This window comes from Colius striatus, chromosome 12 (assembly GCF_028858725.1).
Source record: "Colius striatus isolate bColStr4 chromosome 12, bColStr4.1.hap1, whole genome shotgun sequence".
In the NCBI taxonomy this organism is placed as follows: Eukaryota; Metazoa; Chordata; class Aves; order Coliiformes; family Coliidae; genus Colius; species Colius striatus.
In genome coordinates, this window is record NC_084770.1 from 1,850,065 (window position 1) to 1,867,673 (window position 17,609).

General features: G+C 43.1%; 1 protein-coding gene across 10 annotated transcripts in view; it reads right to left on the reverse strand.

Moving 5' to 3' along the window:
- The window catches only part of GIGYF2 (GRB10 interacting GYF protein 2), a 76,861-nt gene extending 63,152 nt beyond the window's left edge, over nucleotides 1-13,709 (reverse strand). For all 10 annotated transcript variants that reach the window (XM_062005683.1, XM_062005682.1, XM_062005677.1 and 7 more), the window contains exons 1-2: nucleotides 13,612-13,709; nucleotides 1,067-1,146 (exon numbers count right to left, since the gene is read on the reverse strand). In XM_062005683.1, the coding sequence (XP_061861667.1) occupies nucleotides 1,067-1,107 (41 nt within the window). In that variant the 5' untranslated portion in view covers nucleotides 1,108-1,146; nucleotides 13,612-13,709. The remainder of the gene's footprint in view (nucleotides 1-1,066; nucleotides 1,147-13,611) is intronic.
- Nucleotides 13,710-17,609: the final 3,900 nt, after the last annotated feature.

A 17,609-nucleotide genomic window follows, 5' to 3' on the forward strand; every position in this document is an offset into this window, starting at 1 on the left:
ATCCATCAATGAATCTAATCATGTCTGTCTCTTGCACTGAAGAGCACTCCAGCAGAAGATATCTGCCTGGTGGGTGTTATTTATAGATAGTGATAAAGTCATTCTTTAACCTTCTTTCAATCTAACAAAATAGACTGAGCTCTCTTTGTTTTCTGGGCCAACAATCACATTGTCTTTAATGAATATTCCCCAATTTATGCACACAGCGTGCACAAAAATGTGTCAACAAAAGTGAATACGTTATTCCAATAACAGTCTTACCACACACTATGCAGCAATTATATTTCTTATAAGCACTCCACACTCCCATTTACACACTTAAGGACCACATCACTCTTCAGAAAGCACACCATCCAGAATTCTTGTAACTGCAGCCACCAACACTTTAACAAGAAATTGGGACAAATACTGAGTAACAATCACACCTGTGCAATTACTGTTCTGCAAAAGCCAGGACAATACATGTTGGACAAGCTGGAAAACTAACAGCTAACTTAAGAGTCTACAACTTCATGGAATTCCCTTTAACACACAGCTCATCTCTCCTGACACTTTTTCAGTGCAGGCACACAGAAGACTATGATATGAAATGTACACTTTTACCATATTCCATATTCTTTACCATACCATTTCCCCCAGGGGAAAAATACCTTGCTTAGCTTTAGTCCAGTAAGGACAGTGTAAGAACTTCATTATTAATATGTATCACATGGAAAGAACAAACAAGTGATATTCATTTCCTTTGTGTATTCCTCCAAGATCATAAACATCATTCCTCCTCCAGATATTTGGTGGCAACATAAACGTTCTGCATTTCTGTAACATTAAACCCAACTCATTCTACACACAATGCCAACTGACAAAGACAAGATGAATTTTATACCACTGCTTCCAGTCACAGGCCAGGGACTGAGGTGGAGCAGTACTGAACAACAAAGACATCATACCCCAGTGACACTCATCATCAATTCAGTCCTAAAGGACAGAAATTCAATTTGTTGTCTTTTTTTTTTTTTTAATTTCAGTTCAGACAAGGTTCCAGAGTCACAACACAGAAAAAACTCACCATTCAGGCCCAAAGTTAAGTGTCTGAGTTTCTGCTGCCATTTTTTCCTGTTCTATTCCTCTTTCTTAAAAAGTGTGAACCTGCAAAAGAAAAATGTTTCCTATGAAAACAACTGGCTTAATACAGTCCTTCATAAACTGCTTTAGAACACAAAAGCACATCTGGTCATGCAAAGATGTGGGGAAAAAAATGACTATATGGAATATGTCGTTTTTTTAAGGAACAATTTTCATCTCTCCAACACAGATTAATTTACTAACATAGGAGTAACTGTGTCAAGATCTCTTCCTCATAATCCTACTTTAACAGCTCTAAACAGGACACTGGATCAGGGTGTCTGAAGAAACAATTTGTACAAACAGTGCCCTTTCAAACCAGTGATTACCTCAAGACATCCAAACACAGAGAATTTGATGCATAATCCTCTTCTGTAAGAACAGTAATGCTTAATTAACAGAATTGCAGCTTCCTGACAATTACAAGAGGATAAAAAAACCCCACTAGAATTACAGCAAGAAAGATTTGCCCATTGAGTGGCAAAGTACTCAAGAAATTTCCACTGCTCATTCTTGAAAAATAAGCCTTCTGAAGATTAATTACATCCAATGCTGTCACATCCTTCTAAATCTGCAGGCAAATGACAGTATTTCTCTCATTGTTGGCTTCATTAAGCAAAAAAGATGCACAACTTAAAAGACTTCAGTTACTTTCTATTAGCCAAAGTCCCGCAGACAGTAGTGAAGGTCAGGTCAAGTTCCTATATATCAAGAGTGTATGGAGAACAGCAGATGAAACCATACTGGAGGGAAAGAACAGAACTAAAGGAAGACTATGATATCTTCTCTCCCAGAGAAAAGTTCAGTTTTGGAGAATCACAGAACATTAAGGGCTGGAAGGGACCTCAAAAGATCACCCAGTGCAACCCCCTGCCAGAGCAAGATCATCTAGAGTAGGTCACACAGGAACTAATCCAGGTGGGTTTTGAATGTCTTCAGAGAAGACAACTCCACAGCCCATCTGGGCAGCCCCTGCCAGTGCTCCCTCACCTCAAAAGGGAAGAAATTTTTCCTTGTGTTTCTTTGAAACCTCTTCTGTTCCAGCTTGTACCCATTGCTCCTTGTCCTGTCACTGGACATCATTGGCTCCATCCTCCTGAAACGTCTTTTGCACTAAAAGCTCCTCTTTCCTTCTAGCAGTGTCAAAATCCAAACTTGCAGAGAATGGGGAGTTGTTTATTTTTTTAAAATCAAATATACTGTAGGCAAATACCAAACAAAAAAGGATTTGAAGCATTGCCTACAGAACGGTTTGATTAAGACTTCAAGAACCCATGAAGACAGATGGCAGGGAGAGAGCTTTGCTGTATCACAACTCTGTTCCTTAATAAACTCAAGGACTAAATAAGGAGCTTCATAAGTTTGTCCATATTTTGCACGGAAAGGTGATGGAAGAAAATCAAAATGTGGGGAGATGGAAGTGGAACAGTCGTTAGTTATTGAAAAAAGAAAAAGATAAAACCAAAGAAATATTTTTTCTTACATCTATATATATATAGATGTATGTGCTACTGAAGCAATGCTATTAAAGTAAAAAAAACCCAACAGCCTAAAAGCTAGATCAGGGAAAAAAACAAGCCCACACTCAAACTGCATGAGTAGCTTTTTACCCAGATCTTTTGGGCATAAGATTATACAGAGTTGTAAAACTCCCTACAGCCTAAACATACCAACCAACCTTTGCCACATGTATTTTAACTATGTTCCATATTAACTTTTTCCCAAACACAACAGAACTTAAACTACAAATGACAGTATTTTTGTTTTCACAATAATCCTGTTCAATGCTATGGGATTATCCCCACTATATGCACCAGAAGCTAATACAAAAACATCCAGATATCCTCACAGGTCTAGTTTGAGACAATTTTGGTCTGATTTGGGTTCCCTTTTTGAAGCAGGTAATTTGAAGCTCAATAGAATATTCATAGTGTATCTGTCCACCATTCAGCAAATCAAAATACAAGGTTGGGTACCTAACGGTGACATAAAACCACCACAGATGAAAATACTGTGGGTTATCTGAATTGCTTTACAAGTGCCAAATACTCTGGCAGACAGAAACCTATAACACAATTCCTTGCACTCTTAATTGGATGGCTGTTCCTTTGCCTCCTGAGGTATCTGTAGTAGTTCTTGGGGTGAGGGGAAGCTTTCCGATCAACCCATGTGGATTATCAAGGAACCTGGGAACCCCAGCTCCTAACATCAAAGCTAGTTTAGTATCGGTAATACCAAAAAAGCTGACACTACTTAACTGCAATGAAAACACAGATGAAAAACATTAGCTATAAGGATGAAGCACTAAAACCACTGAGGACTGAACAGTCTACTAGTTTTGGACTCAAAAGAAAGCCCCACCCTATTCAGCCTCTCAGTTTCCTTCCCAAAAATGGAAGATCCTGTGTCATCTTTCTTTACCTACCAGCACACTCAAAGCCTGCTAATCTTATTCCTCTGAGCTGCAAAATAGTTTTTCCTTGTCCCTCATTTTGGCTGCTACACTTGTTTTTGGAAGTCTTTGCTGGCTTCCTCTTCTGGGCTGCAATCGGATAGGTTACTTCCTCCCCTTAAGTTCTCACTATACTAATTTGTAACTGCAAGTGAGAGACCTGCGAGTGGATGAAATTGTACCTGAAGAGGGGGAAAAAGACCAACCCAAAAAAGCCCAGAAGAAAACACAGATCTGCAGATGATTTGAGTAGGTGTAACAGCTGAATTTACTCTAATAGGCAATGTTACCCAGAAATAAAGCATATAAGAAAATCCCAGGCAAAGCTCAGAGAAAACCCTTGGAAAGGAGGGACTCTGGAAACAGGTAATGATTTGGGAGGAGAGAGGAACAAAAGAGACTCGAGAGACCTAAGATAGCAAGTACACCAGAGGAATACACTTGGCCACATGAGAGCAGACAAGGTAGAGAAGGCAAAAACCCAGCATTGCTGCTGGTTCTGAAAGCAGCAGCCAGAAGATGAGCACAGAAGCTGAACTAGAGAGGAACTTCTGACAGGGACTGCGCAACATGTGGCTGGGAAGCAAAGGAGAAGCTGCACGAACTGGAAAGGCAAGTTAAGTTGGACTGAATGACACTTGACTCTTGAAAGAGTCAGGGTGGGGTGAGAAAAAGGGTGAGGATTTAAAAAAAGGGACTGGATGATGAGGTCATACATTTAACTATTTTGGCCAAGGACAATGCATTAATTTATCAGATCTCTATTAGCTGGATAACTTTCTTAACGCTCTAAACTCCAATATTAATTATTAAGATGTTAATTTTAGTCTTTGTCTACGCTGCCTTCCTATTAATCAAGGATGACAAATCACAAAAATAGAATATACCTAACACACTTCCTCCTTGATTCAGTTTGCTGAGGGGAAAGCCCCTCTCAGAACTGCTAGAGTTTTGTAAATAAAAATTTACAAACAGCTATGGATTGAGGAGTCTGCACAGACATAGATTTCACATGGGCAAAGAGCACATGGGGACAGTCTCAAGTTGAAGTAAGAAGCTGAGGCCATATTTTGTTAGCGGCCAGTTCCTATCTCTGCTTGAGCAAAAACACTACCCGAGGACTTCCCTCCACTCCTTCAAAGGGGAACCTTTTCTCCAAGGTTTCTTCAAATCAGGTCAATCCTTGAGCAGTTTTGCTGCATATTTGGGGGAAATGGAATTGGAAAATGGACTGAAAACAGAGGAAATCACATCAACCCCCCCATCATGCCATGGATTGATGAGGGGAAAAAAACCATCCTTTCTATTTTGTCAGCAGCTTAGTACTCTGGAAGTCAGAAGTCCATCCTCTCAGAAGACATAAAATGTAATCCAATAACATTAAGCCTTTAAGTGGCTTTCACTCACAATTAACAAGTAATATTATTGGTACAGAAGTTGCTATCAGCAACAGTCAACTCATGTCATTGGTTTGGTTTAGGTATGATGGTTGTTTTCCCAAGCTGTGGTTTTCTAAATTATTTTTCAAGCTTGCTGCTTAGTTCCTGACAAATCTATTAAAGCTCTTGGAAACATCTGCTTCAGACACAAGTTGGAACTTGATTCTACTGGTTAGATTTCTGTGTTAGAACACATAAGATGATGTTTTGATTGAGAAAATCTAATGAAGGTCTATAATTACTGTGGCACATTTTGGCCATAAGTTCTGGTCTTTTCAAATGTATAGCTATCTAATAAATAGCTAGGCAAAAGCTGTTTTTCACAGGCTTTGAGAGATCTAAATTGCCAGACTCTGCTCAACCTCAGAATTTACATGAAACGGTCATATTAAGGTTTGCCCCTTACTCACGGGTACTTGAGTTTAGATTTTGAGGTACTGTTTAACTCCTGCCTTTTTCTTACAGAGTTCCATCAGCTTGTACCACATGGCAAACTGTCTCACCAAGATGCTTTGCTGTTTTGGATAAACTGATGCTCTGCATCTCAGGTTGAGTCTAGGCAATGAGTGCATTCAGGTCTGCCCATCTCATCTTTTCTACCGCCAAAAGAAAAGCTTCAGTCTGTTGCTGCAATTTACAGCTTTGGGGCTGCTGCTTGCTTGTTTTTTTTATTACCTTTGGAAATGAGCTCTAACAGTGATCCTTCCTATATCCAGCTACTGGATTGTCAAATGGTCTACTATTTAACCAGAGTTGATTAGCAAGAAAGGCATCCTTTCCTTTCAGGGTAGTTATGTTGCTGCTGTAGGTTTGAAATATCCCTTTAAAACTAGAAATTGGCTGAAAATTCTGAGAACCAAAGAACACAATGGAAATCTAACACAAGCAGATTTAATTGCAAGGAAATGGGTTCTCCTTAAGTAAACTTGGAACAGGAATTGAACAGCAGTGCTCCACCATGCAACAGCAACATTATATCAAGATAAAAAAACTTCACCTTCCAGGAGCAATAAAACATGCCACAGGCAGCTACCAGAGCTCGCTCCTGTCAGTGCCAGTAACCGTGTCTTAACAAAAATTAACAGGTTGGCTGAATAATTAATGCTGATTTTCTCTAGTCTTGAAATATTAAAGAAGATCCAAAACTGTATGCAAGTTACTTTTTAAGTACAGTGGTAAACAGGATGACTCAGGTGGCTATACTAGCAGTCTGCTTGATATTAATCACTGGCTAAAGCAGACAACACTGATTAAAGGGCACTGACATAATTAAGGCCAGCCAACATGGATTTATGGAAGACGTTCAATCAAAATATACTTTGTCCGGGTAGAAATTTCATTGTTCAAGCCAGTAAGAGAAATAAATTCAAACTTCTGCAGGACATTTCAATTAAGAAGAATGCTAACAAGGACAACACCATTCAGAACCACATGAGAAGTCTCAAATCATCATAATCTATTTTTTCTTTTAACCTTCTTTTCTAAAGAATTTACAACAACCCATCTTAGAAGGCAAAGTATTCTCAAAGCTGAGTAAAAGGTATAAAGGGATTTTCTGCTTCTATAGAATCTGTAACACTGGCCCGTATAACTCCTAAAACCTGAGGATGACAAACATGGATATGGTAACTAATGGAAATGACACATCATCAATAATACCATTATGAATTATTCAATTACTCGGTCCAGTATAGCAGGTTGCATTTAATAAGGCCAAGTATACAATCAAAAGACTCACAAACAGAAAACATTGGTAATATACAACAAATACAAGGCTATTCTGGAAAGAGAATTTCACAACACTGAACACAGAAATAAGGAAATATGCAGTCAATACAGAGTGGATTTTATCTCTGCAGGGATACTGTGTCCTGTTCTGTTATCCATAAGGCAAAGAAGGTGATAAATCGGGTTTCAAAAACTGATAGAACATGAAAGACGTGCCTTGCTGTGTGGGAAGAACATGAACACACAGTAAAGCTGTATTTATTGAGCACAGAGAAACATTTAAGTATCTTGCTCAGTCTGTAAATGACCATGCATGTAAAAAAAGGCTGAAGCCTCATGTACTCAGTGAAGAGACTGAAGTAAGACATTCAGATATAAACAACAGACTAAGTTGTTTTCAGGTCAATGCTAAATGACATTCTAAAAAATGTTCTACTTTAAACAGAAAATTAATCAGAAAAAAAAAATCCAGCAGTCATATTACACAAGATGCCAGAAAAGTCACAGTAGCCCTTTGGGCTTACCAAGCCTTTATGCCTTAATACCCAAACACCAAGAGGAGGATTCTCCTGAGGGAACGTCATCTAAACGTATTCAGAAGCTACACCTCTATTATTACAGTGACATTTTTAGATCTCCTAATGTGTCTCAAATCATGGCAAAACCATCTCAAGTTCTCAGCAGCCTCTGGTCCATGATACTCTCAAGTGCCAGGACCAAACTGGCCGTCCTCTGCTCGTTTCATACAGATCCATCTAAAGCTTTATGAAGTGCCAGGGCCTGTAACATGTACCAGAGGCAAGAATGACAAACCCAATAAACAGACACTGAAACCCTTCTGGGATAGGGATGACAAGAGAGGCTACAGAGACCTGCACACCTAACAAAATCCAACAAAAATAAAGGAATGTTACATTCCAGATATCTTCCTCCTCTCCTAACCACTGTCAGAGGTAGGTTACAGAGCTATCCCCTTCTTGATTCACCTGAACATGTGAAAGCTTTTCCCAGTTCCTCCACCAGAAAGCAGCGTGACCTCCACCTTCCTCACCAGGCTTCCAGCCAAAGGCAGACACCCCAGCTATTAAGCTGCAAGCAGAGTCAGGGGACCGCACCCTTGGCCCTGCCACCAGCTGGAACACAAACCACTTCTCATTCCAAATCCTGTCCCAAAATCCTGCCAGCACTCTTGTTTTCCAGCTGAAAATCACTTCCACATCTGTCTACCTTGTACGTCGGAAATTTGCTGGGAGGTAAACATTTAGTCTGTGCCGTTCCGCACAGTGTCACAGATCAGGATGCTGAGTCTCTACTTGCTCCTCAACAAGGCCAGTAGCCAAACTACACAAATGCAACTCAAACCACATCGCTGCACCTCCCTCCCACTCCCACGCACATCATACAGCCTATACTTACACTCGAAGTGGCAGAACAAAGCTTCAGACTACATTCACTGCAAACATTCATTGAATTAACAGATCTGGGTGGTTGGGGGGGTGGTTTTGTGTTTTTAAATGTCATTTACATAAGCAGTTTCTTTGGGCTTTGTAGAAATTCTCTCCACCCATCCCTTCTTAAGATTTCCTACTCAAGCAGTTCTGAGACATCCTGTGCTTCTGGAAACAAATATTCAATAGTAAGAAAGTGTCTAATAAAAAGCCCAACTGAGAGAATTAGTATGTGTAGCAGACCGCACATGTTCATCAACCAAGGTAACTTGGTACTACATACGAACTACCACACTTTTTAATAGCTTCTCACTTCTCTTGATGTTAATATCGCTAAAGATACTGACTTTTTTTCATCTAAGAACTACGTCTTTGTAAACTGATTTGAGATGTTATCCTGGTCCTGCCTTAGTACTCTTAAAGTCTAGTATAACATAGAGAAAATTACATATACAGATAATTCAGCATTAACTAAGCCTAATGCAAAAGCTTCCACTGGTTTTAATGGTAGTTCAACTGGGTCTCTGATTTATTAAATCAAGTTACTACATGCTTTTTATTTAAAAACCTTGCCATATGTTACTTCCACCATCAGCCTCGCTCACTTTCTATCACACACATTATTCAGTCTAAGGCTGACGTCAGTCCTGCTCTGAGCAAGAGGCTGGAGCAGACAGCCACCAAAGGCTGGTCTCTTTCAACCTGCATCACCCTCACATTCTACCATATATGGTTCAAAACCCAATTTATCAGTTTTTACATCCATCTCTTGCCAGTCACACCAGCTCCTTGCCACATGAAATTGTGACTCTCAGTCTGAAGTTACATAAGTTTAGCATCATAAAACTTCACCCTAAACCATGTTCATTCACAGTGTACAAGGCGCACCTTGTCCTATTTCTCCCACTCTGAACTGACACACTGCATTACACAGACCACAATGCTGTTTTCACCTGATCTGATCTACACATGGAAGTCCACAGCTTCTCAATCTCCCAGCCACACAAACCAGTGCCTTTATCTTAAAACACTATCAACAGAATGCAAAGGATTTCTATTTGTTGTCAGTGACAGGAATGAAGGAACAAAAAGTATTTCCTAGTAACCACAGCCTGAAAGGAGTACTCCTCTTCTGAATAAAAGAACCAAATCCCCAGTAACTACACGTTACTTTCACCAAGTGCCTACTCTCATTACTTTCATCATGCCTACTCTCCCTGTACTAACAGCTATTTAACGTGAAAAAAGCTTTTTCTAACCAGTTTATTTTCCTAACGTGTAAGCTCCTTTCTCTATTTATAATGACAAATTCCATAGACAAGAGCCTCCGTTGAAGGCATCAAGTAATTGTTCTCTTATTTGCCTGGATTTTTTAAGCATATGGTCAAAAAGATAGAAAATAATAATGCATAGCATTAAAAATTAGCTGAAGGAATGAAAAAATCAGAAGTGATCCAAAAGGTACTGTCAACAAGGCAGTATTTTAAGACAAATTTCCTAAATGTCCATCAAAATTTCTATAGACCCTGCTACTTCTATGGAGCTCCTGATATCTCCCTTCTGCTTTTCTCCACAGTCCTGAAGTCAAGATACCCAGCTTCTATACATTACAAGCTTTAAGGTTTACAGGAGAGGCTTGCTCCTGAAAACATACACTTTCATTTCATGCTTGCCAAAAATTCCAGATGCATCATAACAATTCTGAGCATCCTTTCCATAAAAAAATAATAATTAAAAAAAAGACAAGGAGGACATGAAAATGGCAATGGCAGCCTAGTTTCCCAAACAAACATCAAGCCATCGCTACAGTTTCTATAGTCGAAGAATGTTTAACCACCTAGATGGTGCCAGCATGGACTGACAGCCCTCCCTCCGCAACAAGAAAAGAGAAGTGGATGCATTTTGTAACCTGCAGTGTGGCAATCTCAGCTACTAAAAAAGCAGTGCAAGGACCTCAGTCTGCTACAATCCCCTGCTACCATCTGAGCTAAAGATGCAAAAAAACACAGTATAAAACATTCCTATGATGAACTACATGGTTACATACATACATATATTCACAGAGATACTGCCACCAACCACAAGAGGGCTAATGTTGTATAGACCTTTTAATTTAAAGCACTTGATTGTTGTTGGTTCTGCCCATAACTTATGCACACCTTGAGTAAACTTGCCAAATCCTCAGTTCTCACAAATCTCAAGACAGATCATTTGTGCCACCAAAAAAGGTTCAGGACCTGACTGTAAGAGAGGAGAGCCTAAGCTGAGCTGAAATCTGATTTTGTTCCTGCTGAAGCAAACACCATCCCCCTCCTGCTGCATTTCACCCTCAAATGTCACTCCATGAATTAAAACAAATTGATGAGAAAAACCACAAAGAGAGTCCCTTTCAACACAAATGCTTCTTCAGTAACAAAGAGGCAGGTTTCTCCTTACCAAAGCATCCAACAGCTCTCTAGCAAGCTATGTAGGAAGGAGGCAGATCAGGCCTGTGCTTTTACATTTCTGAGCGGAAATTTTATTGCTCTGCCCCTTAGCTCTATCTATAATCATGAATTAAATATAGCTTATCTCCACTCCTCTTTGAGCAGAAGCACTGCGAGAAAAAAGAAAACACCACAATCAGAAAAGAAATGCTAAGAAAATAAATTCTTTTTTAAATCACACAGTGAGACATCATACCTTACAAAGCCCTGAGAAGGAATTTTAAAGACCTCAAGGAAAGACGAAGAAACATGTATTTGACAGTAACTTGAACTTACAAGATCAGAAAAAAGCAATCAGAATAGAATTTCATATTCTTGGTATTTCAAATAAAATCTAAAGAGCTAGAGGCCTGAACCACTTGAAAAGAAGGAGCAGAGGGGAAGGAAAAGCCTGTGGTCCAGGTGCCCAGCTCATCCTCATCAGTTACTGTGAACCAGTGCTCCCCCTTCCATGTTTAAATAGATCTTTAAGCAGAGATATGTAGTGGAAAACGACCTCGTCAGCCAGGGAGCTGCCCACAAGATATTCCCTATGACTTTGACATCTAGTTTGTTTTTTACAAGAAGTATCTGTAGATCTTAAAAAGAGCTGCCAACTTCTTTCTTAAAATCAGGTGTAAGAAGCTCCCATTTCTGCTAGAATTCCATTTAGACAGCTGGCCTTAAGACACAGAAAGCACAGCAGAAGAGATACAAGGGTGCATAGTCTAAATGCCTTAAAAAAAAACCCATCAAACCCTTCTTTGCAGTCCACTTTTACACAAAAAAATCTTCTCAATCAAGGAGTAAAACAGATGGAAAAATTAAGTTGTGAAGCCCTAAACTCTCTGTTTACAAGCAATTTTTTCCACTTAAATCAGCATAAACAGTATTTTACACTGACAGAACATTTCAGGAAGGCAAGAAAAAACACTGAGAATATTTTACAAGTATTTTAAGATCAACATCTGTCATGAACAGGGGATCTGCAAGAGTCCTAACTTTTTATCATGCCATCACATTACTTTTGTGAGCACTCTGTGAAACAACTGATCCCTGCGACACGATCACTCTGTGTTTCAGTTCTATGCTCTTGATTTAAAAGACCAGCTCAAGAAAACATTTTAAAAAGGTCCTAAAAGAAATAGAGTACGTAGGTACCCTTGTGCATGCTCATGTCTCCAGGGACTGGGAGAGCCTGGGCAGCTCTTAAAAATCCCTAAGAAAACCTAGGATTTATACATAATACTCTGGTATTGAAAAGGGCTCTGACAGTCTCAATATAAAAAGCAGCTCTTGCTGGAAGCAACATTCAGGTTCCTGGGATAAATCTTGACCTCCTTTTTCATATAGTTGACCACTGGATAGAATTTTTTAATTTCTTTTAAATCATACAGTGAGTGAGAAACTAACGCTGACACACATGGTCCTGGTGGCATCAGTTAACCTATGCAGCTGTAGGAGCTTCGGGAGAAAAGGGGCAACAGACACTCCAACATTTCTTCTAACACCCAACGTTTCTTTTGATGTCCCCAGGACTGATTAGGACACACATTTTTACCTCAGCATCAGCTAACTGTTCAAAGGATGCCTATTCAAATGAACAGCAAAAATATCAATACCTTGGAATACTAAAGCTATTATCTACTGGAGCCCACATCCAATAACAGCTCAAAAACACCAGAACGAAGCTTTTGTTGGTGACAACCGCAAGTCACTTTGTTTACAAAGGTTCCCAACTGCCATACTGTGCATCTAACAAATGTTCTATTCACAAAACAGTAAATTAATTTGTGTTTATTAAAAAGTTTTTTAAGAACAAAAGCAACCAGCAGAGTTATGGGAAAAGGAAGAAAAAATGCACACGTACTTTCCAGGAACCTGCCCAAGTCAGCTCCTGAAGCAAGAAAATAGAATGAGCAGCAAGACGTTAGACAGAACAACATCACCAGAATTCAGAAGTTTTTTCCCTTCCCACCCAAGAAAACAGACACTAAAGAATTACAGTTAGAGGTAAATCATTACAGCAGCAAACCAAGTACACCGAGATGAAAGTTACTGGGGAAAAAGTAGGTTTTATTCCAGAAGTACTACTTGGCAACATCTCCTTTTGGCCTATAACTTGTCCCACTTCAAAGTGCAATTACACAGAGTTGAAAGAGCGGAGATTGCTTTGTTGACACTGAAACTACTTGTCTTGGATCAATACCAAATGCACACAATCCTGATCGATGTTCTCTTCAGCCTGCCAAGGCCTCTCCAGTCAAACACTGCTGGTCATCGCTGCTCCCAATACTCTGATGCCTGGGGGGTGGGGGGAGGAGGAGGAAGGCTCGAATACTCTGCGAGCTTTCTCCTTCCTCAGCCCGTGTGACCTGACAGGGCTGGGTGTGCTGAGAGCGGGGCACACACAGTGAGGGCACACCTACCCACAGCGCTGCCGAAACACGGGCCCGCTGCCACCGGGCTGGAAAAGGACAAGCAGCTTCACAAGAGTGAGTGCGAGGCAAGACGGCGCCGGGGACGCAGCCGCCAGCCCCGCAGAACGTGGGGAAGCCCGGGCGAGCCACCGTCACCTGACAGGCACCGTCTCCCTGTGCCGGGACCTGCTGCCGAGAAGCCGCATGGAGAAGGCAAGGCCTGCGCTCCCGAGCGGGGCCCGGCCCAACGGGCCTCGCAAAAGCCCATCGCCAGGAGCACAAGGAATCCCTTCCGAGCGCACCCGCCGCCGCTTGAGCGGGGCGGCCTCGCCCCCTGGTAGGCCACAGGGCGCCCCGGGGCTGCGGCACCCGCGGCGGACGGCAGCCGCCGGCGAGGCCGGTGCTCGGCGCACGGCCTAGGCCCGCTCCCACAGACAGGGGAGCGCGGCGGCGGCAGCGGGAGCGCGGCAGCGGGAGCGCGGCGGCGGGGACGGCCGAAGCGGCGGCGGGGGCAGGGAGCCGGCGGAACGGCGTTACCTGCGCTCCCGGACGGAGAGTCCCTCACGGCCACAGCGACTCCTCAACCCCAACAACACAAGATGGCGGCTGCGCCGCCACGCAATGTCACGTGAGCGCAGGCCCCGCCCCCTGCCGCCGGCGAGGGGCCCGGATGTGCGGCGGGCCCCACCCCCGCCGCGCTCGCTCGCGTGACGTCACCGCGCAGGCGCAGACGGAGGGGCCGCCCCCCCGCGAGCGCGGGCGCCCCCTGGCGGCGGCGGGCCGGCACGGCAGCACGCGCCCCCATCCCCATCCCCATCCCGCCGAGCCGCCGCCGCCGACGCGCCCCACGCTGAGGGGAACGGCTGCCAGCTCGGGCGTCACACGCTTTGCCTTCCAGCACCACCCTTTCCCGCCCTCACGGGGACAGGAGGGAATTTCAGCCGTGCTGGTGGCCCTGCAGTGCCATCAGCACCCCTCTTCAGCCTGAGGAGCCAGCCTGCTGCTGGTGGCCCTGCAGTGCCATCAGCACCCCTCTTCAGCCCGAGGAGCCAGCCTGCTGCTGGTGGCCCTGCAGTGCCATCAGCACCCCTCTTCAGCCCGAGGAGCCAGCCTGGTGGAAGCCCAGGCAGGGACCAGGCACGCTGAGATCAGAGCTGCCCGTAGCAGGGAGCTGGCTGCTGCTGCTGACAGACACATTTTGACTCTATATTTCCTGATGGAAAAATCGGGAGCTCAAGGCAAACTTATTTCAGCTAAAAATACTGGTTTATTTTTAGGCCTAAGATCCCGTCCTAGGACATGATGCAGAAGAGTCCCGTGGGGTTCCTTCAGCCTTAAAAAACCCACTATTCCTAGCTGTTAGGCACTACTGAGGGGAGAACCGCTTTCAGCTGGAGTTCCTTCCTTCCAATCATGATTTCAGCCACAATCCGTGTACCTTTCTCTCTCCTCTCCCAGGTGCATAAACACTAGTCATTGTGCATAGAATGCCAGCCAAAAATGATGCAACAGTGAACATAAGTGATTCTTCTGAGGTAGTGCAATTCTTGGGGCTTATTTTCAGCTGAGAGCAACAGAGGACTACGTCACCCAAAAACCTTACAATGAAATTTCTCCGTTAGGAGTCTGGTAATGTGAAAGCAAAGCTCCCTCGGCTGGCCCCTGCTAAGCTGCATTTGACTCCCCTGGTGGTTGTCACACAGCTTAAGGCAACAGTACTAACAGCATGGGGAGGGAGAGAGGCAGTGCTGCTGTACTTCAAGCTGTCAGGAAGGAACTTGCAACTTCACAAGTTGCTGTGCCTTGTTATTCTATTTGCCCAATGTGACTTGGAGCACTCAATATTTTGACATGCTCTTAGACAACCTTCACCCAAGATGGGAAAAGTTTAGCACTGGGGGAAATTATCCCGATTACCAGGCTGTAGAAATAATTGAAAAAGAGTGTCTGAAACAAACCTCATCTGCAGAGCTTGGCATTTGTGTAAAATACCAAAAGGAAATTCAGATGACTGGTTTTAGGTAATAGCAGATTGATCTTAAATCCTCCACAACACTCCTTCAAGCAGCACAGAGAGACTGTCATAAGAATTGAAGGTTGTACCTGTGCTGCTGCTGATTCCTGCATGGTTCACAATAACAGAACTGCAGCTGATGCTGTGTGGGTGTGAAATCACCCCAGCAGCTAGTCTGGGCACCAAGGGAACCGTGTACTTCAGAGCCCTGGATTGCCATGCCAATTCATCCTCATTATTAAAAACAAACAAGTGCAGGGAAATGGCTTCCCTAACAAACTAAACCCCTTCCTTATTGACCCATTGTTTTCACCCATCCTAGCTTGAAAACAAGAGCCTGCCTCCCTCGGTACAGTACTGGAGCTACAGACACAGAGCACAGCTTTGAAATGGTAACTAATGGTCATAAAGCAGCCCAGGAGATGTGGCAGAGCCTGTCTCATGTTTCCCTTGGCCAACCTCAGTGTTTGTTGTTTGGAAAAGCAGCTCCCCTGTTTGTTAAAAGAAAGGGATTTTGTCTGACAAGAGGCCCATTTTCCACATCCTCCTTTGTCACGTCCCTAAAAATAATGAAAACAATAGACAAGGCAGGTGAACACCCAACTCTGGGTTTTACAGGCAGTAACTTTATGCATCTGTCACCTGTGATGGCTTTTGCTGAAAGAGACTATCACAAATGCACTACTACTTCTGCAACACCCCATTGTTTTAACGTGTCCTTCCTGCATGTGGCAAGCTGAGTTTGGAAGGCAGCAGTAAAGCACTTGGGTTTCTCCAGTCCACCTTGCAAGGGATTTACTGGGGCACTCCCATTAGGTTAAAATTTGATTTGGTCACCTTAATCCTCACAGATAAAAGCTGAGCTCTAAGCCAGGAAGAATCTGATCATACTGTTTTCCTTCCTTGACTATGTTTACTCCGAGCTTTTCAGGTAAGACTTCCTGCAATCACATGCTGTCTCATGCAGCCAAGGACAGAAACTTCCTTGAGAAACAGGCTGCGATCCAGCATCCATCCTCAGTGCTGCTTGGAGCACTCATAACACCTCTCTTACATCTCCTGCCCTGGGAACCTTGAAACAAAAGCCCTCCAAAGATCAAGGACTACCTGGAGGGCCCATTCTAGGAGCCGAGTGACTTGCAGCAAGTCTTCTTTCCTTCTCAGAGAAGCCTACAAGCACAACAGGCTTTTCATCCAACTTCACTACCTGCCATCACAGACTTACGAGTCACTTGGGCATGTCAGGAGTGCCAGACCAATACTGATGTACCAGCAGGTATCAGGAAAGAGTTAAGCTTGCCAAGACCTCGAAGGGCCCCCTGTGGTGACACGAGCATAAAGGGAGGACAAAGCATCAAGGATTGTCAGGTATTAACTCTAGGTAAGAACAATGAAGTATTGTTGGCCAGAACTAGCTGGGAGATGCAGCTAGACAGTTTCTTTTTAGTCCTCCTGCATAACCTGATGACATTGTTATTCAATCCAAGAGTGGCCAACAAAACAGAATCATTTAGGAAGCAGTTCATTTCCCAACATCACTTTTTTTGCAAAGCCAATTCCACACACAACTTCAGAACAAACACACAACCAAAAGCACTTACTGTTCACCACCCTGAATAAAGGCCCCAGCTAACAGCACCCTTTGGAATTGAACAGAATTGCCACAGACACATGGCTCACTTCCTTATTGAAACTTCTCAGCTGGAGCTGACTCAAATGTATTCAAATAAAGCCACTGGAAGCCCTTTTTCCAGCCCTCTCCTCCTGGTGCCCTGAGCTCCTCACCCAGCTGCATGTGCAAAGCAGCACGAGTCAGCAGTGCTGGCTAGGCTGTGGAAAGGGAACAAGAAATAATTCAAGGGCTGCATTGTTGCAATTTTCCTGTGGAAACAGGAGACTAAGGAACTTCCACTCTGATTTTACTTCACCTCACAGACACACAGCAAACACACCAACTGCCAAGAACACACAGAGCAGATAAATAAATACATCTTCCATTTCATCACTGGATCATACCTGAAACGATGTGTGGTTAAACCTCCTCCTGAGTCCCCTTGAACTGCAAAGCTTACAAGATCAGCAATAGCAGAATCAAGATGCTTGGACACGTTTTCCAGGGTTTGGGTTTTTTTTTTTTTGCTTTGCTTTCTCCCTTCTATAAAGGCAGAAGAAGGAAATGGAAAAGAAAATGTAGCTGAAGCAACCTGCCTGGCTCCCAGCTGGGGCACCACCAGCACTGAGACACAGTGGCTATTTTAAGATAAGGAAAGGCTGACAACCCTCAGATGTCAACGTTTAACAGAGGACAAGATGGCAAATATTTACAAAGCCCTGTCCCTTTCTGAGGAATTCCAAACATCAGGGCTTTTTACACCAGAACTGCTGTACAGAAGGGGAAGTTCTATCAAGAAGGTACTGAATGTTTCCTCTGCTCATCCCAGTCACAACGCCGAGCTTTGGGGATCGCCGCTGTGATTTGTGGACAAAATGGTGTATTCAGGGACCTAAAATAAGCCACAGA